Source organism: Cryptotermes secundus, unplaced genomic scaffold (assembly GCF_002891405.2).
Source record: "Cryptotermes secundus unplaced genomic scaffold, Csec_1.0 scaffold737, whole genome shotgun sequence".
Lineage (NCBI taxonomy): Eukaryota > Metazoa > Arthropoda > Insecta > Blattodea > Kalotermitidae > Cryptotermes > Cryptotermes secundus.
The window spans coordinates 1,646,187-1,670,604 of NW_019727105.1; the positions used below are offsets into that span (position 1 = coordinate 1,646,187).

The 24,418-nt window shown below is 37.8% G+C and overlaps 1 protein-coding gene across 5 annotated transcripts in view; it reads left to right on the plus strand.

Moving 5' to 3' along the window:
• Window positions 1-24,418, plus strand: part of LOC111864472 (kalirin) — a 768,927-nt gene that overhangs the window by 736,680 nt on the left and 7,829 nt on the right. For all 5 annotated transcript variants that reach the window (XM_023851737.2, XM_023851735.2, XM_033751441.1 and 2 more), the window contains 5 exons: window positions 3,482-3,673; window positions 5,442-5,674; window positions 7,681-8,143; window positions 20,686-21,427; window positions 22,475-23,009. In XM_023851737.2, coding sequence (XP_023707505.1) covers window positions 3,482-3,673; window positions 5,442-5,674; window positions 7,681-8,143; window positions 20,686-21,427; window positions 22,475-23,009 — 2,165 coding nt within the window. The remainder of the gene's footprint in view (window positions 1-3,481; window positions 3,674-5,441; window positions 5,675-7,680; window positions 8,144-20,685; window positions 21,428-22,474; window positions 23,010-24,418) is intronic.

The following is a 24,418-nucleotide window of genomic DNA, read 5'->3' on the forward strand; positions in this document are numbered from 1 at the left end:
AACAGCTCGCAATAGCCACAGGAACGTTGCTGCAAGACAGGCATATGTAACGACGACTTAGCGCTCTTAAACGCGTGTGTCATTAAATACAGTCCTCCTGACAACAGGCCAGTGAAAAATCTAACAATCTACAGCAAAACCATCAATTATTATGGGCGTTATAACATACGTGTGCAGCTGGACGAAACATACACGTCGAACCCCCCCAGACGATTTAAATCCCTGACGAAACATACACGACGAACCACGGCAACGGGTTAAGAAAATAATGTAACTAAGTACATACTATATTTGCCAGTGTATCCAGGCAAATGCTGCGATAGTGTCTTTAAATAGACTATGAGCAGTTTCTTCCTTATCCTTTCCATTCTTCAGTTATAATCACCATCTCACCTTACTGATGCCACATAAAACAGCAGTTGATAGAGCATCATAAAATAAATCAAGAACCATGTGTGCATGTACATATACACAAATATTGAAACATGTATTTTCAAAATGACCATCCAAAGTTATGGTAGGAAGAAACTCGAAATTTCTACACATTTTATAATTCCAGTTTCCTTGATTTTACACTGTCCTTAATTTTATACTTTTTATTAGGTGCTTCCTTAAGAAGTATGGAATCAGAGAGTTTCACTGTACAACTCTGGAACTGTTTCCATTAAAATACTGTAGTAGTAGTAGTAGTATTTGAAGGAAAATACATTCCCAAATTATATAGTTTTTTTCCCTTACTATTACAAAAACGGTTGTTTGCAAAAAATTATAAATTTCCGAAAAGAAATTTGCAGTGTTGCATTGCTTGGCCTACAGGGCTATGCATACAATGTTGCAGTAGCTAATACGAGGTGTATCAGTAAGTTCCCAGACTGTTATTGTTGTAATTGCCTCAGTGGAAGAAAATGAGAGGGGAGGCCAAGGTTACACTTCTGCAAGCCTGTTGCATCAGTCTCAATGTGATACCATGCTGTGATCATACATAGTTTTTACATGAGTGCTTCGTGTTTCGTTTTTTCTGCGATGAATGGCAGAATCAAGTAATGTATCTGCATCGGGTTTTGCATGAAGCTCCGTAAATCTGCATGAGGGATTTTTGAATGGTATTATCGTTTCAAGGTGGGTCGAGTGTCAGTTGAAGATGACACATGTTCAGGGTGACCAAGCACCAGCAGAATAACAGAAAATGTTGAAAAAATTTGAGAACTCATCCATGAAAACTGCTGTAAAATATTCCATGAGCTCACACACACTGTTGGGCTCAGTTATGGAGTTTGCCAGGAGATCTTAGACAATTTGAACATGCACCACATTGCCGTGAAGTTTTGTTACCCGACTCTTGACAAATGATCAAAAGTAGTGGTGCATAAACATGGGTCTTGTGCTATGAGAGAAGGCTAATGAGGACCCAATTTATACGAGCGTTGGAGCTTCAATAGTGGCAAATATTTATTTACAACTGATACAAAACAGATGCATGTTTTGAAGTTTTACTGTTCTTCAGTGTAGTCACCAGCACTGTATACAACCTGTTGCCAGCAATGTGGAAGTTGTAGGATACCTTTAGCAGCGCCTGTTGTGTTGATAATTCGAATGGAGCAGTCTACTGCCTGAAGAATCTCTGGAACAATTCTGAAACGAATGCCACAAAATGGTTCCTTCATCTTAGGAATTAAGTTGAAGTCACAAAGGCTTAAGTCCGGGGAGTATGGTGGATGGTACAGCACTTCCAGCCCCATCAATTGAACAAATCAGCCACAGTTTGCACTGCATGCAGCTGAGCATTGTCCTGCAAAATGGTGGGTGGGTTCTGCAGGAAGTGTCGTCGCTTCTTTCCCAAAGCTGGTCGCAGGTTGTGTTCCAAAAATGAACAGTAATACTGTGCACTGACTGTCTGCTGTCAGGGAACAGTATGCGTTACGATAACACCATCACAGTCGTACACGAGAATCACCACAACTTTCTCATTGCTGGGTTTTTGATGAATTTTTTATTTTTGTGGTGACCCATAATGACGCCATTCGTTTGATTGGCGTTTCATTTGTGGCTCGTAAGATTTGGCCCATGTGTTATTCAGCATAATGATATGGTGTAAGAAAGCCTCTCCTTTGCGCTCATAGTGCTCCAAGTGGTTACAAGCAGCATCGTATCATAGCCATTTCTGCATTTCCATCAAATCATGCTGAACCCATCATGATGCAATTTTTCTCATGCCCAGGCATTCCTTCAGAATGTGAAGCACAGTCATATGTGCCAATCCTGTCTCTCAGGCCAGCTCATGAATCGTATGGCATCGATCACTCTCCAGTAACGCGGAAAGAGCATACACTTCTTCACTGACACTAGGACACCCTGGCCGACACATGTCTGCCACATTTTGGCGTCCCTCGTTGAAGGCTTTTACCCACCTTGCCACTGTTCAGTAAGGCAATGCAGATCCCCGCAAGCCTCTTGAAGACCTTGATGACAGTCATGCTGTACGGCCTTTGGCACATTCAGTCTTTATCCAACTCCGTTGTTCTTGTTTCGAAAACATCGGGACAACACTTTATTAGACCACCAGCTAACAAGAGGCTCTGTTCTTCTTGTCACTGCACATGCACATGATGTGGGAAGGGAGAGTCCATTTGCTCTGAAGTAAAGTAGGTATGTAACTAACATGTGGTATAAGTGACATTATTCGGTTCCCTTGCATGGCATCTCTACAGCAGTGTTGCCACTATTCAAGTTCCAATCCTCGTATCTCTAGGATCACGGTGGGTTTACGGAAGTTGGATTTACTCGTATGATCCAGAAATGAAGCAACAGCCTTTGCAGTGGAAGAGCCTACAATCACCAAGAACAAAAAAGGCGTGACAAGTCCAGAGTTCAACAAAGAGTGTGCTCATTAACATGAAGGGGATTGTTGACTGTGAATTTGTTCCTCCTAACACTATGGTCAAATCTGACTTTTACTGTAATGTTTTGAGATGCTTGACAGAAAATGTGCAATGAAAAAGACTTGAAGTTTGGCACAACTACAGCTGGCCCCTTCATCATGACAATGCACCTGCCCACCCATCCCTAAAAACCACAGAGTTTGTGACTAACAACAACATGGTTATTATTCCCCATCCTCCCTCCTTGCCAGACTTATCACCCTGTGATTTCCTTTGTTTCCCAAATTGAAAATGAAACTGAAGGGACGATGTTTTGAAACAATGTCTGACATCCAAAGGGAATCGCAGGCGGCACTCGACAGCATGGCTCCCACAGTGCTATTGAACCATGGGAAAAATGCTGGGTTCCCTGTATACTATCCCAATGAGACTATTTTGAAGGAGGTGGCAGCCAAAATTGAGTAAGTTAAGCCAGAATTTCTTTTTTGACCTAGCCCTGGAACTTTCCGATAGCACCTTGTACATTCTCAATGAAGGTTAAAGTCTTTTTCAGGTATTTAGAACTGGATTTAGCCATAAGTAATATTTTTTTTTTTCCTTAGGGGAAAATAACTGCACAAGGGAACTTGCTACTTCATGGACCACTTGTGTGCTGTGAAGAATCTGCAGGCTCTAATTTCAAGGGCAAAGAATTGCAGGTGTTCCTTTTTGAGCAAAATATCATCTTTAGTGAGGCTGTAGGAAAGAAAACTCAGTTCACCAACCCTGTTTATATTCATAAGGCTCATATTCAGGTTGGTCCTAGAGATTATTTATGTAGGTATAATTTAGAAGTTCCTGTGAGAAGTATATCAAAAAAAGAAGCAGGGTATATTCGGTACAAAAATAAGTAAATGTATTCATCTTAAATAGAAGCGTGAATGGTCCTCAGGTTTTATTACTTAGTCTTATCAAATATATGTGATAATACTGTCTTTAGTAAGATACTCCTTATTCCACATACCAAGTGCTACTCTTGGAGGAAGTGCCAGGTAACATGCAAATAACTTAATAAGCATTAAGCATTGTGTGTGTTTATGTATACTGTGCTAGGTAGAACCATACTGTCAAATTTTATATTGTGTTCTAAGGCATCTGTCTTGCAAAAATATAAACATGAACTTTCGCAGGAACCAGATATTGACCCTATTAATTTTTGTTTTCACACATGAATGGCATTAAGTCTGTAGCAGATTGTCTCTTGCAAAAACTCTGTCTGTCTGTCTGTCTGTCTGTCTATAGTATGACGTGTCTTGTTTAGAAATGAACTGTAAGACTGTAATATATGTCAGGTATTTGTAATTTTTCTGTTGAAATTTCAGTGAGTATATTTTACCTAAAACTGTTTATTTACTACAAAGTCTGTCAATAATGCAACAAATTGTTCCATCTTTCTTTCACTTTCTCGACACTACATGTTTCAGCTCTAAATGGCCATCTTCAGGTGTCTTACTATGCTAAAACTGCTACACTGCATTAATATTATCCATTCATCACAACAAGTGGGTGATGCCCCTTGTGAGGTGTAATAAGAATTTTACAAAATTTAAAGAAAAAAAATTTAATATATTTTATTTGATTTCAGTGAACTACAGCATATGGTATTTTAGTGCATATCAATGAGACTACGGTTATGACATTTTGATTCATGAAGCATGCAATTGCATATGTGAGTAAACAAACGCATAATGTAGATGTTACATAAATAGTAGTTTACTTTGAACCTTGCTGCTACTATAATTAGTTAAATAGAAAGTCATATTTTGGTATTCTCTACAAATCTTCAGTGGACTGAAGTATCTGAACACATTATATGACTAAAGAGTAAGTCTTGCCACGTGGAGCAATTTTTAATATGAATGAATCCTTTACATATTTTGGCCAGTATTGGCCATCATCAGAAGGTAACCAACACTTCACTGGAAATACTTTACAAGTATGACATGTGCATGTTGTCTCAAAAATGTTTAAAACAAGTTGTGTTAATGAGCAAGCAGTATCTGTTTAAATTAATTTAAAATCTTGCTGTTTGTTTGAATAGACCCCGGTGACCTTCATATTTCTTTATCATTGGTATGTAATTTTCTTGTATGGGAGGTCATCTGTATGGTGTTTTATGCCTACAATCTGGTGGAGTCATGGTATGTGATGTGTTGTAGTGAAGTGTAACACATCACATCAGAACACACACTTAAAGCATGTGCACATGGTCTACCACAGAAGACATACCCGATTGGAACACACATACAACACACCATGCAGATGGCCCACCACACAAGACATTTCCTTTGAAATGTTGGTTGCCTTCTGATGATGGCTGATATTGGTTGAAACATGTAAAGGTTTTATTCATATTAAAAATTGTTATACCTGTTGGAACTTAACTTTTTATTCTTATGTTTTAAAGTGTAACTGTTCAAGAAAATTATTATAACAAAGCACATGTTAATTTGCTTGTAGTAGGTCTACATTGCTATAACTTCTGTATCTTAAGGTTATCAGAATTATCTCTTTGGACTTTAGGCTAACAAGATGAGTCTGGATGAGCATGTTGATGAAGGTGATCCCTGTAAGTTCGCGATCCGTTCAACTGATCCTCGCAAGCCAAATCTTGGATATATATGTCAGCCATCATCCAAAGAAAATCGTGATGAGTGGGTATCCACCATTAGATCAATTCTACAGAAGCAGAAAGACTTCCTGAAGGCCATCCAGTCACCTATTGCATACCAAAAGGGAGAGCTCACGAAAGAGTTGTAAGTATCCAAGAGACACAGCCATTGGTTACTGGCAGTGTGGATGGTGACAGTGACAGTGACTGTGACTGTGACTGTGATGGTGATGGTGGTGGTCTGGAACTGGAGGTCATTAAGTACAAACAGTGTTTCAGGCCTTACCATGAACAAAAGGCTTCAGCCTTCTGTGGAGATTTTCTAAAGCCAACTTTATGGACTTCGAGTCAGATGATGACCAGTGCATATGAATTGTTTGGGGCAAGGGTTTCCTGGATCAAGGCCTTCTCACTGCTACATTTTAGGATGTCTGATATGCCAGCTTTCATACTGAGCCTATCAGTAAAATTTTGTAGCTTACATTTTTGTGACACTAGAAGGTCTATTTCTGTGATGTATTTTTTTATAAAAAACTAGCTTTTATTTTAAATACAGTGTTATGAGTTCCTCCAAATTTGCTTCTATTATGAAGCAGTGGTATAGTATAATTTTGGGAAATTGTATGCAAAGGATGCAGTGATTTTCCTATGAGAATGCTTGTGGAGCTTTATAGAATTCTGAAGCGAGACTGTAATGTACAGATACTGAACTGCTTTAATTGATGATAGGCTATATGTGATATATAGTGATCTTCATATGCTTGTTAATTTTTATGTTTTGATCAGTTTTTGTTATTCAATATACAGTGAGTTGGAACAAATGCAAGCTTTCCAGTGCAAGAAAACTTGGTTGCTCAAAATGACTTAACAAAAATAGAACAGTTTTATTTATCATTGGTATGGTTACTTGCATACTTCCAAGCACACTTGCCAGGTTCACTGAATGTTTCTAATAATGTGTATGCATCTTATCTATATATGGTTTAGTGGCAGTCTTATTTTATGTGTCACTTGTTATCCTAAAAGGCAAAATGTAGGGCTTTAGTAAAACTAAGAAAGATATTATTTTTGGACTGCCTTCCTAGTGACACACTAGCTGCCAACATAAAGACAATAAGCTCCTGGAAAATTTTAACATGCAATAAATTCTTATTAATGTAGATTTTACTTCATGTGATCTTTCTTACACTGGAAAGTGAGGGGAAAATAAAGTGGCAATTCTGTGTGAATGCGGGGATCCAGAAATTCTTGTCCTGTTTTGCTAGTGGTGGTAGTATGGCCTTGCAGGAAACTGTTGTTAGGAAGGGCTGTGACAAATCAGTCTTGCCCTTGAGAGATAACATTTTCACGGGTATGAATCTCATTTTTACTTAATGCTCTCTCTTAAAGAACATAAGCATAATAAATATTATTCCTTTTCTTTGAATCCAGTCCATCTGTATGAAAGAGCAAAAGAATAACATCAAAATAAGAATGCTTGTAATATTTTAAAACATGTTGTTTAATTACTGCATTGCCAATAAACCACCAACGAAAACTGTTTTAAAGATTTTCTGTTTTGGACCAAACAAGTTCAGGTGGGAGAAAAATAAAAGCTAATAGTATGCACCTCAATCCATTTCCTAAACTCCCCCTTACTTGGCATAAAAAGACAGTGAGAATATTGTGGTGTACATAAAAATGTATGTTTGTACATAATAAATACAAAACATTTTCAATAGAATTAAAAACTACTGAAATAATGAGATTGTTCCTTTCATGTAAAGTTATATCCTTCATTCCCTGATAGAGGGTACTCCTATAGTTCTTTCATAGTTCAGCACCAATACCCCTGGCATTGTGAAACAATAGGTGTATTTATAGCATATTACTAGTGTCCCACAGAGGTTCAATGCATTCTGTACATAGTCTATTTCTTCTGCTCTTTTGATGCCCTATTTTCGTTTTGATTACTTGTCATTTATACACACATTTATTTTTGCAACCTTTATGTGTGCTTTGTAATTTGACTAGCCTGCTTCAAATCTGTGTTCAACCAAGCCTCATCTTCCATTTTGTTCATGTGGTAGTTGGGACAGAGTGTTGCATGGTACTGCTTCAGTGTTTGTTTTGATTTATTTTTGTTTTCTGATGCATTCATTTCTATCTCAGCTCAGCCCCTGAGTTCAGTACAATGTGGAATCCCTCGCTGAGGAAGACTATGTCACAACCAGCACCCCAGACAGAGCATGACACTTCAGCGGGTGTTGACAAGGTGAACGGGCGATTACACAAAGCTAGCACCATTCCTTGCTCTAGCAACACTACTTCAACATTATCTACGCTTCCTGATGCTATCCCTCTGATCACACCAACACAGCGCAACCACTGTTACTCCAGTGACAGATCCCCAGAAGCTTGTATAATGGGTGCAAGTGCTCGAATGCACAGCCCCACAAAAAACAGATTAAACCTTTTTGAAGGGTTCAAGAACACATTGCGATCCAGGGCTAAGAGTGAAGTCCCATTCTGTGGTGGAAGCGAATGTGACTGGAACTGCAGATCCATTGGTTCCAACAGTGAAGATAATAAGAATTCCATACGGAGGTGGTCAGAATCTGGCTCACCTCACCTGGTAAGGCTACAACAGAAGCAGCACGTGACTCATGATATATATGGCCGAAACTACATTCCCTCCTCTAAGCTAATCAACCATTGGAGCTTCTGTCAGTAAACTGCACTTAACCACTTATATTTAATTTTCTTTTCCTTAATGGCTCTGCATGCAGATGACAGCACCTCAAGCTTTGTTTTGTTCTTGGTGAAAAGTTTCTGTAAGAGCAATTTGGTTTGTTGTGATTACCCTACCTTTAGGTCAGACATTGTAACACTAAGGGTTCTCCTGTGTGGCTGTTGTTCCTGCCTTAAGCTAAGAAGACAAGATCACAGTAGGTGGCTGCTTGCCTGTCCAACTGTGGTTCATAAACCCATGACTGCAGTTTTGCTTCTCACTGACAGCAGTGTGACTTGCTAAGACAAGATGATAGTAGGTGATTGCTTGCCTGTCCAACTGTGGTTCATAAACTCATGGCTACAGTTTCGCTTCTAACTGACAGCAGAGTGACTTACATCCTGATCTACCTAGGTCAGAAGATTTCCAACATTTCATGGGCTGGTGCTTCTTGCCTTCTGGTGGAATGCTGGTAAGGTGCAAAATGTTTGTTTTAATTCATACAGTGAACTGTGCTGTGTTCCTAACTGCACGAATAAACTTGGCATTTCATTCTTTAACAGAGTGCAAAATACTCGTAGTTTGCAATATATGTGCTTAATATTGTGACATGATACCTGAAAGCTAGAATAGTGGAATGAATAAAGGCAGCTATTGGTAGGCAGCTGCACAGTAAACATGCAGCAGTAGAGGTACTGTTGTAAGTGTTGTTTTCTATTCAGTTTGTGCCAAGGCTGTCCAATGAGGACCATTGGGAAAAGGTAGACAGTCATGAGTTGGAATTTGACAGTCCTATATTGGAGTTTGGAGTCAGAGGTTACAGTCTTGAGTTACATCGTTAGACACCTCTGCCAAACAATGACTCATGAAGACATAGAAAACTTGAATGTATAAGGGGTGGGCCTTATTGGCCCTTGCACCGCGACTACGGTAATCCATTGTGCCTACATAGAAGACTTAGTGTTTGCACTATTGATTTGTGGAGTTTGTAGATTAGTGAAAGCATTATAATTATTTGTGGTTATGAATTTGTAAGCATTCAGTAAATTCTATTATCAATCTAAACCCCGTGTGTAGTCACACATTATAGTATGCTGGAACCCAATATAAAGTTTTTTTATTCAAAGTTTTCTCATATTTATTGTTGTCATTGTTAAATGCTGTCTATTTGAGATTTTCATTTTGTAGGTGTAATGCTGAAATACTTTTGTCTGTGGGAAAAATATTAAACAGCTATTCCGTTTTGATGTGTGATACCTTAACCATTTTTTTCTTCCTCTTTGCTCCCACTTTGGAGCATAGGGCTGATTTATCAGTTTCATTGATTGTTTTCACAGACAGTAGGACTCCTTGGACAGGTGATCAGCTCATCGCAAGGCCTCTACCTGAACACAGAACAACACAAACACAGAATAAACGCATATACACACCAAGCATCCATGCCTTGTGTGGGATTCGAACCCATGATCCTGACTTCTGAGCGAGTGAAGACTGTGCATGCCTTAGACTGCTCGGCTACTGTGACCGGCCACCTTAACCATTACACTCATATTAATAAAGAATGTAATAAAGAGTAGCATCCAATCTAACATATATGAAATAATTTGTGTTACTGCCATTATATTTAAATAAGTTTCCTGGGCAGTAAAGCGTGGCTGGCGCATAAGGCTGACAGCCTTACTGCCCTCTTTGAGCTGATTGTCTAGATAATGTGGGGCTCTCAACATCTCACAACCCTATGGGCTTTCATGGCCTCTTACAGGGATAGCTTCACTTTTTCTTACTTTTACTACTGCCTTTATATTTTTCAGCCCATGTGGGCCATCTTCAGAAGGCATGCATTCAAAGGAAATACTTTAAAATTGTAATATACAATAGTTTTGCCTAATATTATAAAACTACATGGAATCATAAAATATGAGGTATGACCATTATTGTACTTTCTTGTTCCTTGTTTTTATCTGTGTTTCTGTTGTAGTATGTGCCAAGGTTACAAATGGTTGCCAATAGTATTTCTGCAATTATAACTTGGAATTTCATTATCTGATTATTTTTATGTGAGTTTTGTTAAATGGCTAATTATAATGAAGTTTCCGACCTGTTATCTTTGCTGTGTATAGAGTCTGTGTTCCATGTGTTACATTGTGGTTGTATGACTGGTTATGAGTTTGGTTTGTTTCGTGTTTTATGTATTTTGTGGCACAAGCATATGTGATAACTGTGTCAGGTAGGTCATTCGTCTATTAAAATTGTAATTTTTTGTATATGCAAATATAGACAGTGTCTTTAGTATTCATTATTTGGCCCTTCTTGGCATTATCTACTATATCCATGATTTTCTCCATTTTCTATATTTGTGTCTCTTATTAAAATTTATATATAGCAAATGCTGTTTCTTCTTTGTTATTCCTGGTACTTATATGTTCTTTGCATATGGTCTTTAATGATCTTCCCACTTGTCTGTTGTAGGATTTTCTTGCATTCTGCATACTTAAATCAGTATATACCCATGCTTTCATAATTTTCTGTTTTTGCTCTTAGATTTAATATGTTTTTGATTGTATTGACTGTTTTAAACGCAGTTTTAATCCTGTGCTCTTGAATACTTTAATGATTGTATGTGTAGTTACCTGTGTTTGTAAACACAGGTTTGGTTTTGTATGTTTCTTTTGGCTTTTTGTTTTTTATGTGTTGGTACAGTTGTTTTTGTCTGTTTCTTATATCCATTGTATTCTGCCAGGGTGATGATGGTAATAAGTGCTTTTGTTTTATTGGCTCCATTTAGGGGAAGTTATATAATCCATGAATTAAATTTTATGTTCTCCTTGGTGACATGAGTGGTTGTTATGGTGTCTTGTTGATGGTTTGTGGCATATGTCTATTCCTGTGTAGCCTTGTCAGTAGGATATATTCATGTCCAGATATGCTATAAAACCATTTATGTCTTTAGACTTAATGAAGTCGATCTATTATTCCTATGCACACACTATTCTATCTTACGGTATTATCTTCTGGGGTAATTCTTATCTCAGTGACAGTATTCTTAAAATTCAAAAAAGAATAATAAGAGTTATTACTAGTTCAGGTAGATACGACTCATGCCGTGAATTATTTAAAAAATTACAAATATTGCCACTTCAGTCTCAATACATATTCTCACTACTTGTCTTTGTCATCAAGAACAGAAGTTGCTTTATATCTAATTCTGATATTCATGATATTAATACTCGTTACAACCACAATTTACACTTGCCTTCTACAAATCTATCATCTGTACAGAAAGGAGTACTCTTTTCTGGAAGTAAGATTTATAACCACTTACCACTAAATATTAAAATGCTATCTAAAGATATTAAGCATTTCAAATCTTCATTAAAAACCTACCTTACAGAACATGCATTCTATAGTATTGATGAATATTACCAATTAACTTCCTAATGAATATGGTTCTTTTTATATTTCTTGCCCTTTGTACATTTTGATTAGTTGTGGAGGTCTTCCCACTGTAAGTTCAATTCACTCATGTTTCATTGTCTTCACTATTATCTTGTGTATTTGTTCAAACTGTGTTTTGTGACACTGTTGTGCAATACTGTGTTTTGCTTTGTGTCTTTGATCAAAATGTGTTTTGTGACACTGCTGTTATGCAATACTGTGTTTTACTTTATGTCCTTATTGTGCTCATTATGAATGTATGTATATATCATTATTTTATGTTTATATTATATTTGTATCTTGACAGGTTCTATATCCCATAGGTTGGTTTGACCTTGTATGGATTAACAGAATGCAAATAAATGAATGAATGATAGAATGAATGCTAGTTGATTTTTTTTTGTTTCATAGTAAATTTTATGTTTTCATATTTTTTGTTGAAATTTTCTAGTGTTTTTATTGCTGTAATTTTATTTTCATTTTTTAATGGAACACTGTTGTCTATGTGGTGTTCATTGTGTACTGCTGTTTTAGTTTTTATATTGTATTTTATTAGTTGGTTTTGTAGATGGAGATAAAAAATTCTGCTATGATTCATGATTTTGGGGTTCCCATTTCTCTGCCTGTTTTCAGTTTGTAGAAGTTAGAGTCATATTGAAAATAGTGTTATTTTATTGTTCTGGAATTGTTTGCTTACAATATTTAATATTTCTTCTGTTGGAACATATAAAAATAAGAATGTCTAGTATGTGAAATTTATGTTCAAGACCAAGTTTGAGTTTGAGTTTGAGTTTGTTAATATCATGAACTAATTTCATTGAGTTTATGATGTTGAATTACTTTTAGGTGGTATTAGAGCTTTAATCTTCTATTTATAATTTTTGATAGTTTGTATCATGGTGTATGTATGTGTATTATTAATTATTTGTCTAATTAGGGTGTTTGGTTTATGTATTTATATTTTGGGATTCATCTGTAAAATTGTTTTTCTATCTTTTAAATTTAGTAGGGCAATACATGTTTTTATGTTGTCTTCGATTTGTTTCTGAATTTTTTTTTATATTGGTTCATGTTTCGGACAAAACTGCTATAACTTGTAATTCTAGAGCAATTTTAAATCACATCATTTTAAAGTATTCCTTCTGAACATGACCCATAAGAGCTTGAAACATATAAAAGCACCAAAATTAGTTGCCTCATATATGTTACACTGGATGGCGCTCTTATTAAGATCATTATGAGATTTATTCAATTTTGTAATAAGTGAAATGAATGCAACTTCCATTTTTATAGAACTTTATTATGCAGACTACAGAAACTAATGCACACTGTAGTCTTCCACACAAGGTGCAGAATCCAATTATGGGTGGAATATTTTTTTGTTTCTTCCTAGTAAGTAAGGAAGAGTCCTATCTTCTGGGATATAATGCTGTTTAGTTTGTTCAAATTCAACCAAAATTTTTGAGGAACATGTCGCCTCCATCTTTGGGGTCGAAGAATAAGCCAAACAAGAAACCAGCATGAAGCAGTAGCATGCAGACCAGTCGGCTTGCTGAAATGTTCAGTTATGTAGGAAACAGGAGGGAACTGGTAGACAGTTCAGTTCAATTCAATCAGTTCTCATTGGCTTGCCATTAGGATGGAATGAACCACCAGCTCCCATTGACTCTCCCACATAATGAAGCGAACCAATAGGACACAACAGGATAACCAGCATGGCCCTGGAAAGGGCCAGTTGTGCTGGTCTAGGTAAAGATGGGAGAAGTGGTAAGGGTGTGGTGGACAGAAAACTGAATATGGGAGAGAAGTTATGTGCATAAGTCCTAAACATGTGGAGGGCAACAGAGGAGAGGTAGTGAAGGGAAGCTAGGACAACAGGGTGGAGACTTATGGCTGATGAGTACCAAGAGTGGACAGACTTTGAGCTCAGGGCAGTGTGCGTGGATGTATGTGCTCTGTGAGAACCCTGCTTTGTAGTCCTGTGAAGGAGGCTTCCTACGATCTTTTAGGGAGCAGATGGGAGGTGTTCATGATCCTCTTAAGACAGAAGCCATCCTCCCTGTTCATAGTATTGGGATGGAGCTCGATCTAAATTGCGTCCCTGATTATGTGATTCTTGTCTTTTTTATACCAGCACAACTGGCCGTTTCAGGGTCATGTAGGTTGTCCTCCCCTTGTCTCCTATTGGTGTGCTCTGTTGTGTGGGAGATAGAATGAGAACTGGTGATGCATTCTGTCCTGTGCACAAGCCAATGCTAACTGGCTTGGTGCCTTGCATTTCCCTCCTGTTTTCTATATAGTCTGAAATTTTGGCAGGCTGATTGCTCTACTTGCTTCTGCTTCATGCTGGTTTCTTGTTTACCTTTTTCTTTGACTTTGAAAATGGAAGTAACATGTTCCTGTGAAACATTGGTTCCCGGAAGTAAACCGCCTGAGGTGTGAAGTTGACCACTCACCTCCAACTAGTGGTAAGGTCAAGAAAATGTGAATCTATACATCCACTCCCCCATATACCTTCATGGCATAGTGCTTAGTTGGTTAAGCACATGGAAAACTTTACCTTTACTTTTACCAAAGCTGAGCTCTGTGTTTAATATACAAGTCACATAATTGTAATGAACTACAGACAAGATAATGTGCATGGTACTAGAAGTATGTAAAAGTAAAAGTAAGTAAAGCTATCCCTGTAACAGGCCATGAAGGCCAATAGGGTTGTGAGACGTTGAGGGTCCCACATTATCTAGACAGTCGGCTCAAAGATGGCGGTAAGGTTGTCAGCCTTACGCGCTAGCTGCGCTTTACTCCCCAAGAAAATTATTTATTTAATTCCTGGTGCTCATTTCTGTTAGAGACTGAGTAAACCCCAGGGCCAGTATGTGGTGCAAATAATTCATGGAAAAAAATTAGAACTCGTAAATTGATAACAAAGGCAATATCTACACAACAGAAGAAATGAAGTATAAAAATATCATGGACAAAGTTAAACCTCCAAAGCAGAAAACTAATAGGGCAGCAACTAACTACCAAAAACGGGAATACATAGGAAACAGAATATATTGACTGATTTATTTGTATCTTTTGTTAATAATTTTACTATAGAACATGAATCAATTTTAATGTTAGCTACAGTGAATATATCTTCCAGCCATGATGAAGATAAAAGATTAGTAGTAGATTCTTATTTTCTTTCCTTCATTTTATTTAATGGTACTTTCAGCTTCCTAAGATAGCATGATAACTGAATGATGACTTGGAAATGATTTGAAAGGAAGCGATCATGGCCTCATTCAAGATACTACACCGGAATTTGCTCTGAGGGACTGAAGAAAATTATGAAAAATCATACAGATAAATAAAACTTTTAGATTGGAATAATGTCAAGAATTTGAACTTAATAAAAATTGTTTGATTTGATGAAATCTTGTCACAAAGATCAGAGTATTACAGTAAAATTAATAACATAAATGCAGGCAATAATTTTATTTCTTAATATTGATATTTATACTATTAATTGGAGTATCAGGATTGTGAGACGTTACTTTTAGTTGAAATATCGTCACAGTTACACTTACGTTAACTTTGAAATTACAAACCATCCAACGTAACCAAGTTTAATACAAGTGTAAAAAATTCAATATTTATAGATGAGAAGATAGCCCTTAGATATGTATGTATATATAATATTAAAAATATATAAATAATGAATTCTTTATATGAAACTTGTTGATTCTGGGTGGTTTGTCATTCCAAAGTTATAGGGTATTTTTTTAGCTGGAAGATAACTTATGCTAGTACAATAAGGGAAGAGTTCAAATATGTAAAGAATCAACATATGTATTTTGAGGTGTATATTAAGATTTAGAAAGGAATGTGAACTTAATTTCTGATTCAGGATACTTTCCTTTCTTAAAGGAAAGAAGAAAAGGTTTATTAGATCACCTTGCAGTTGTATATCACTCCTTTCAACTTATGAACTAACTGCCTGATATTCACGAAACCTGGTAAAAATTTTACACCATTTTAGGTCACATGAACCTTGTACTTTTTAATTTACTACAGTCAGCAATAACTACATGGTACTTGCACAAATGTATGGGGTATGAAGGACACTAGCGCCACTGATGTGTAGTAATAGGTGTTTGAAAAATATGTAGATCTCATTAAGGTAATTTTCTTTGTTGAAGAATGAACAGACTTCAAGGATGATTTCCCCCCTCTCTTGATTTGTGCAGAATATTGACAAGATAATGCACAAAACAGCTCTCTGGAATCAGCTTCATGCTGAGTATGATGCAGCATGTTACAGATAAGAAATTTGCATGTAAAAATGTATATAGATTTAGCAATAGAGTATAAACATATTGCTGACTCACTGTACCTCCTTGGCATTATGGAACCTGAAGGTTCATCACATACTAACACAGAAACTAATTATTAGATCTGCCTTGAGTCTGATTCAATTTAAGTCAGCTGACTGAACTTTCATAGCATTAATTTAAGTATTATCCTGTTGTCTGTGCTGTGTTTTCCAGATGACCTTCCAGGAGAGAGAGCTAACAAAGTTTTGCTTGAATTTTATGTTTTTTATGTATACACATCGTTCACACCCCGTCTCAGTCATGATTTAATTACCCTTTGGAGCATGAAATTCATCTGATTAATGTTGTATTACATCATCCTGGCATTGGTTGAGTACATGATGTAAATGTATAACACACACTAGTGTATGCATCACTTCCATAGCCTGTTAGTTAGAACACCACGTAGTCCATATTTTTATATACTCATATAATGTATTTATGCCATGTTTCGGTCACATGGGGCTATTCAGAAAGTAGCCTCCATTTGTTTTAGGCAATTGATATAGGAACGGGGGAAAGCTCACACATGCAAGGTAACATCACATGACTCATTGCCTTGTAAACCATCTCATAACTGGTCACCTAGTGTTTGTTCTTGTCTCTACAGAGTGAGTTAATGATGTGTCCTGCAATTGATAATCCTGCCACCTGTGAAATTCATGCTGTTATCTGTTTTCTTCATGCTAAAAACTTGAGTGCTGCAGAAATCCATCATGAATGATGTGCAGTTTATGGCCAAACTGTAATGAGTGAAGGAACTGTAAGACAGTGGTGTAGAATGTAAAATTTGAGGTTTTCACAGTGGTGACTGTGAAGAATGCTGTCTTCTGGAATGTGACACTGTGTAGTTATTTTGCCCCCCCCCCCCTGACACAATCAATATATCTGCTGGCCCATCTCCCTAGACCCTTCCCCTCTCCTCTCTATTGATTTCTCCCTTCCTTTCCTGTTCTTATTTAGCTGGTTGTCTTGACTGGCACTCAGTCTACAGACACCTGCTCACACTGATTCATTGCTCACAGATTTCTTATACCCTGAAGACAGAAGTGATACGTTCCTCTGCAATGTCTGGTCCCCCCCCCCCTCCGCTTAGTTGGAGGTGGAATCCAGCTTGGTTCACTCGGCACGGTGGTCACTGATTGGCCTATTGTACCTGCCCCGGTTGATTATGATGGAGAATTTGGTGGAATGAAGATTGGCAGGGAAAACCGAAGTACTCAAAGAAAACCCGCCCCAGCACCACTTTGTCCACCACAAATCCCATTTGACCAGACCCGGGATCAAGCAACGTCGGTTAACAAAATATCTACATGGTGCCACATCCCAGAAGATGGCATTCTTCAATGGTGTAGAATGTTCAAACATGGGTGGGCAAACAAATGTTCATGATGAAGAGCACAGTGGTCGGCCATCTGTAGTGAGTGATGATCTTGTTCAAAGTGCTGACCAAAACATTAGTTTTTTTTTGTTTGTTTTTTCAAAATTAGCCATGAAATATTAAATACAGTGTAGCAGTTTACTCATATACAGATCTCTCTCACACACACACACACACACACGTCTGCATGCGGCTGAAACATGTTAAGTATGTATGAAATTGTGGACGGAGTGTTGTTCTAACTAACAAGCTATGAAGGTATTGCATTTACAAGACTGTATTACACATTTATGTCAAGGGCTCATCGAAATTATGTTTAAAAATTCAGTTGTAACTTCAGAGAAAAACACTACTCTGTTCCAATGAACAACTGGTCGGTGCTATTTAGGGCAATAATTGTTGTATATTCTGACAATTATATGACACCAGTAAATACACTGAGAGTCTTTGAATGTTAAAGTAGGTGCTACATATAGTTAGCACTGCTTTAAAGGGTTAAGTTAGTAGTATAATTCATAATGTAATTTCTTGCATTCTGCAGTTAGGTCATACCTCTTCAGTTTACATGTTCTGCATAACACTTTCTTATTGCTTAACTTTGTGTTCTCTCATCAGGTGGGAGACAAAATATCACACACTTGACAGTTTGGTTTTGCATTGTGCAAATGTGTATATATGTTAAAGGTGAACTACATACAAAGTAAGGAATTCAAGGATGGGGTGAACATAAGAAGAATTGAGGGAAAGAACAGAAAGACAGAACTGCTTCTTAAACTGGGGGGGGGAATGTAATTATTAAAATTTGTGAAGTGTACTTTACACATTACTAGAGTTCTTTTATAGACCAAAAACAGACATTTTTGGTACATGAGTTTCATTCTTTTGATTAGTAAATGCTGATGTGTCTCCACTTTGGGACAAATCTATTTGCATAATTCATGATCAGACTTAATAGCATTTAGATCTCATGTATGGAAAACTTTGTTTTTCATAGCAGTTAAATGTTCTCCATAGCAGTTGAAGGATAACTGTTGGTGAAAAAAATGGACAAAGTTCTTTAATATCACAGAGGTAGGTAAACATCTCGCTAATCAGTATAAACCAAGTGAGCTGGCATAGTGGTAATTCTTTAGACTCGTGTTTGGAAAGACGCTCAATTCTATTCTCATCAGAGATACTGGCTCTCATGTACTGAGGCATTAGTGTGAAACTGTAATAACATGCTTGTGAAAAAATAAATTTGGGGAAGTTTGTTTTTTCAGAATTGTGAAAAATGCAAGATCCAGTTATGGTTTGTCTCACAGTTGTAATACTGTATGAAGTAGCTTCATGGGAAAAGTAATATAAAACAAAAGTGGGTATCTCTACTCAAATTGAGTACATGTATTCTCCAAATAGGTTTTAACCTTGTGCATACTTCATTGGCCCTAATGCAGATACAGATCTACTGTTGCAAGCTAGTTACACTGTGGATATCACACTGCACAGCATCAGAAATTTCTTACAATTTATTTAATTAAATATACAGAATATTGAAGAGGGTTTGAAATAAAAGTTGTAGATCTTAATGAAATCTGTATTTCATATTGCATTCTTTTCTTGTGTGTGAAGAGCAATTATTGGGGATAAATTAATACAATTTGACTTCAGTTCTGATATTGTGATGGTGGGATGTACACGATCTTCCTTCTGTGGGTTTATTATGTGTGAAGAACTTGTTATCCCCCATTATCAACTAACATCATATCTGGGATATGGTCAGCCACTCAGAAAAGCAAATGTATCATGCCTCAAGAGACATTTTTAAGTTCAGATTTAAATATTGAGTACTGACATGGGAGGGAGGAACTTCAGTCACGCCAAGTACTAGAAACACAACTTGATCCATTGTGTGCCTCCATTGTTGCTTGAAATCTGTAAGAGCCTTAACCTTAGCTATAGCCAAAACTCCTTAGGCGGAGGCCCTCCTAATATCCTTCGTCTGTACATCAGCAGTGTCAGAGGTCATAGATCTATGCCCAACCAAGCTTGGCATTGTCATAATGTCCTCTTCTTTTAGACTGCTAGTAGCTTCCCTCTGTCGTTCACTGACAGGGACAGCTGAGCCTTACCACTGGTGCCAGCCAGACCCGCAACCAAGTTCAAGCCAAGCAAAGCCCACAGTTTCCTTTTCTAAGTTTACACTTAGAATCAGTATACACCAAGCAAGATAAAAAAATTAAGATATTATGTTGGTAATTGGTGAACAGCATTCAGGTTATAATTTAACAAAGTCTTGAAAAGGTTAATAATGAATAACATGCACCTTTCCTTATGGCATTCCCAGTAGAGAATTTACACAATCTGTAGAAATAGGAACATCTGTCTCCTAGCCAATAGTCTAGATGCAATTAAAGATTTTGACAACTGCCAGATCAACTCAAAACTGGTCTGGGACTGCCATCAGTCATTTGTAAAACTGGGTGAAAATAACATTCGAACTGATATGGAGACCAGGTAACAGGGCTATTAGGGGTAGTGAAAATGCTGATCAAGTAGCAAGGTTGGGACCTGAACATTATTTTATAGGACATGAACCAATGTGTGGCATCTCAGCAGGGATTGCCAAGAAGGCTGTCAAGGATTGGACAAACAGAGACTGTAGAAATTACTGAGAGTCTGTAATACAACTTGAATATGCAAAGGGTTTCCTATGAGGATACTCTTATCAGAAGAAGCATGAATATATTGAAACTAAATATAAACAGAACTACTTACAGGACACTCACCTGAAAGGACACCTTTTTCAAACTGGGATTGACCAGCAGTCCCACTTGCAAAAAGTGTTTAGATAAAGATGAATCAACCACACATATCCTGTGTAATTATGATGCTGTAGCTTACTTAAGATGTCACTTTGGACCGTTTACTTTATGGAACCAGGCAACTGCCAAGACAGTACACTTTGTTCATAGAGTAGGATTGTTGGGGTGCTGAACAGAGGGGAATGTTTGATGCTCATGGTGCAAGGTCTGGTTTAAGCCCACCCCTCTTATTCCTTCATTTCAACAACATGATATAGTTTATCTTCTGCTTTAGGAATTGTGCTTGTTATCAATTAAGAAATCAGATTAGTACAGTTACAAATTGAGTGCAATGGATATCTTTGCAAAAATCATTATTATAATGTGAAATAAAAAGTGCCACAGACTATTTAAATATATTCATGTCCTTGGAAACAAGAAAGCATCTGAAATAGGAGATGTTGCTAATGAATATCTCTTACTTTACAGGTTGAATCCCTGGCACTACCTATGATGGCTTCAGGTTCTGTGGTGAAAGTAACAGCAGATTTCCATGCCGTCCGGTGTGATGAACTGTCAGCACAAAGGGGTGGGACTGTTCAAATACTGACATTCTCCCCTGTACGGGGTTACTTAGTACGCAGATATGGTGGAGATGGGGATGGAGAGGAAGGTTGGTTACCAGCTCACATTTTACCTCATCATCACCATAACCATCACCACCACCACCACCACCATCACCCAGGAAGTGATGTGACTTTGCCTCGTAAACCATGGTCCTTCCGGTTTCGCAAGCCAAACTTCAGTGGTGTTGGACGAAGAGTTGAAAGGAGATCATTCGATGGTGGCATGGGTGCACCTCTGTTGCCTCTGTGTGGTGGAGATAACAAGTCACTAATACCAGAGTGTGCTCCTCCTCCACCAGAGTTTCAGGATAGGCTTTGTGATGTGAGTGTTCCATGTGGTGAGAAAGTGGAACTAAGGTGCAGACTTCAGTGTCATTCTCACTGTGAAGTAGGAGACTTAACTGTAACATGGAACAAGTGTTTAGGCGAAAGTGGAGAATCATCTATGATACAGAATGGTGGAAGGTACTCAATCAATATACTGGATGATGGTTCTGTGTGTCTTATTATTGAAAATACCCAACTAACAGATGCTGGAGAGTATTCCTGTCTAGCCTCAAATGATGCTGGCAGTGCTGTGACTTCTGCATGGCTCTTTGTAACAGGTTGGTTGTAAAGTTGTTATACATTACACACATTTTATGATTCCCTTAAAATGGTTCATTTGTTTCACTGAAATTGTGTTTGATGTCGTCCATCATTTGAGGTATGTTAAATGTACACAGTGTTTCAGGAATTTGCTCTGCTCCTGGCTCTCTGTGTGACTGTAGTATACTGATACATAGTTTTGTTGCTCCCACCTTCTTTTTTTAGTATTATTGGGGATTCGGTCAATTTCCTCTTCAGTTTTTGTAATTTCATGAAATGTTACTACCTAGGAACATAAAGATTTAAATTATTTTTTAAAGCATTGTTAATTCATGCATATCAGTCTGTTCAGTCAATTCTTATCAGTACCCTTACATAATACTGGGAATTTTGTGTTATAAAAACAATTATTAAATTCAGGCAGATGAGTTGGCCCAAAACTCTGAAGTTACAGTTTTGGAATACAGAATACAATAAAAGAAATAATTATATGTGATTATGTTTGCCAGTAAATTTAATAATTCTGGTATATTATAAAATGATGTATTTTGAACATACCATTTCTCAGGTTATATGAATGTTTGGTACAGAAAGTAGAAAGTAGAAAGTAACTGTGTTTACTGATATTTGACACTCCTACATATGAAATTGTAAAATGTAATGCAATATATCCACATTGCCTATATTCCTTTATAGTGTAATGTATCTTTATTCTTACAGTATTGTGTCTTGCCTGAACACAGTACTTCATTTGTTATGCAGGGGATATTTTGTTATATATGGAGTTTTACCATAACTTCAGAGTTTATTTACTTTCATGATTTGTCAGCAATGTCCATGAAAGTCAAATTTTTATAGTTACAGTTTATAGAATATGCAAAAGCAATTTATTATATTACAGGGCACAGTATTACTTCATTATAATTGAATTTGGCAGCTGATTTAGGTTTAAGGTACAATGTGAAGCAGATTAGCACAGGAGTACAAACTACAGTTACAGCAATTATTTGTCTCAGGTTTGATATGTGCCCAACTGCACTATTTTACTGAGAGAACTGTTCCAGGTTCACAGTGTAATCAGGATGGTGCTCCTACAGTACAGCTGCTGTCTGGCTCAAGTGTACTTGTGGAGTGGAATGGAGCACCCAGTGGTCATTACATCCTAGAATGCTGTCAACGTGGCTCTGGTTCATGGGTAGCTGTAAGAAATGGACCTGTGCGAGGCCTATCCAGTGTTGTGGATGGACTGGTTCTGGGTGAAGAGTACAGTTTTAGAGTGAATTCAGGACCTCCATCTACACCTGTCACAGTTCATGCCCAACCAGGAAGCAGCACCTGGCAACAGGAGCAGTTTCACCGGCGTTATATTGAGTTGGAGGAACTGGGTCATGGTCGGTTCTCAGTTGTGAGGCGTGCCCGGGACAGAGTCACTGCCCAAGAGGTAGCCATCAAGCAAGTGATGGGAAGACGACAGGCACACGATGTAACTCAGGCAGAGTATGCTCTAATGGCTCGACTCCAGCACAACAATATTGTGAGGGCTCTTGCACTTTTTGAGAATGCCCCACAGCCCTTTATGGACACCATTGTGATGGAGCTGTGAGTGTTCACCTTCATTTGTCTGTACATATTGATGTCAAAGAATGACATACTGTCATACCTTTACTCCAAGACAAAATGTTACAGTCTAGTGGTTAATATTGTTTCTTTGTGTTAGTGAGTCTCAGATTCAATTTCATGCTTGCAAGCTGGCTCTACGTAGGCCACAACTTATTCTTTTAATCTTTCAATGCTAATATTTGTGGCTAAGTTAGAACAGTCTTTAAAGAACACTGGATGTAGTATGCATTCATATCCAGATTATGTACGAGGAGCATTCCATATATAATGCCTCCTTTTTTTTTAATGAAAACTGCAACAGATACAGAAAGCATAATAACACAGTTAAACAGAGCAAGATTTCAGCTACTTACAGTTATTTTTCCACATAATCACTACCATTCGTTATGCACTTTTGCCAGCGATGAACAAGAGCCTGTATGCCACGCCCATAAAAGTCTGCACTAGCAGAGGCAAACCACTTTCTTACAGCTGCAATGACAGCATTGTTGTCTGGAAAATGTTGCCCACGTAGTCCATCTTTCATAGGCCCAAAGAGATGGAAGTCTGAAGGTGCTAAATCGGGGCTATAAGGTGGATGAGGTAGGACAGTCCAGCCAAACTGGTATGGGGTCTAGCATTATTGTGTTGGAAGTGAAAGGTTGTCTGCTTCTCTGGCCTGACTTGGGAAATGCAGGCTTTCAGCTTAGTCAGCGTTGTCTTCTAGCATTCAGAATTGATAGTCTCACCAGGCTCCAGGAAATTCAAGAAAATCACACTCCACCTATCCCAAAAGACCATGCACATCACTTTTCCTGCCAATGGCTGTGTCTTGAACTTCTTTTTTCTTGAGGAATCTGAATGTCGCTACTCCATGAACTGTCTTTTGGATTCCGGCTCGTAGTGGTGACACCACATCTCATCTCCAGTGACAGTACTGTCGAGAAACTTGTCACCTTCAGCCTCAAACTGGTGAAACAGGACCTGACAGACTTCCATTCGAAGAGTTTTGTGGTCCTGTGTAAGCATCCGCAGGACTCACCTGGAAGAAACTTTGCGATAATCCAGCTTCCTCAACATTGTTTCCAATTCATTACAGCCGATATTAAGCAATGCACACAGTTCCCTGGTTGTTATCCGCCTATCTGTATGGATGAGTTGATCGAGGCACTGTTCATTGTGAGGAGTGGCAGCTGAGTAGGAACACCCAGGGCGCTGTTTGTCGTGCACATTAGTTTCGCCACTGTTGAAACGCACTACCCACAGCCTCACTGAGCTGACATCCACTGTATCATCTCCATACACCTTTAGCATGCGTTGATAGATGTCAGTGGGTGCAATTTGTTCGACAGTGAGAAATTCAGTAACACATCTCTGTTTTGTACACACTTGTATGTCAGACGCTATTT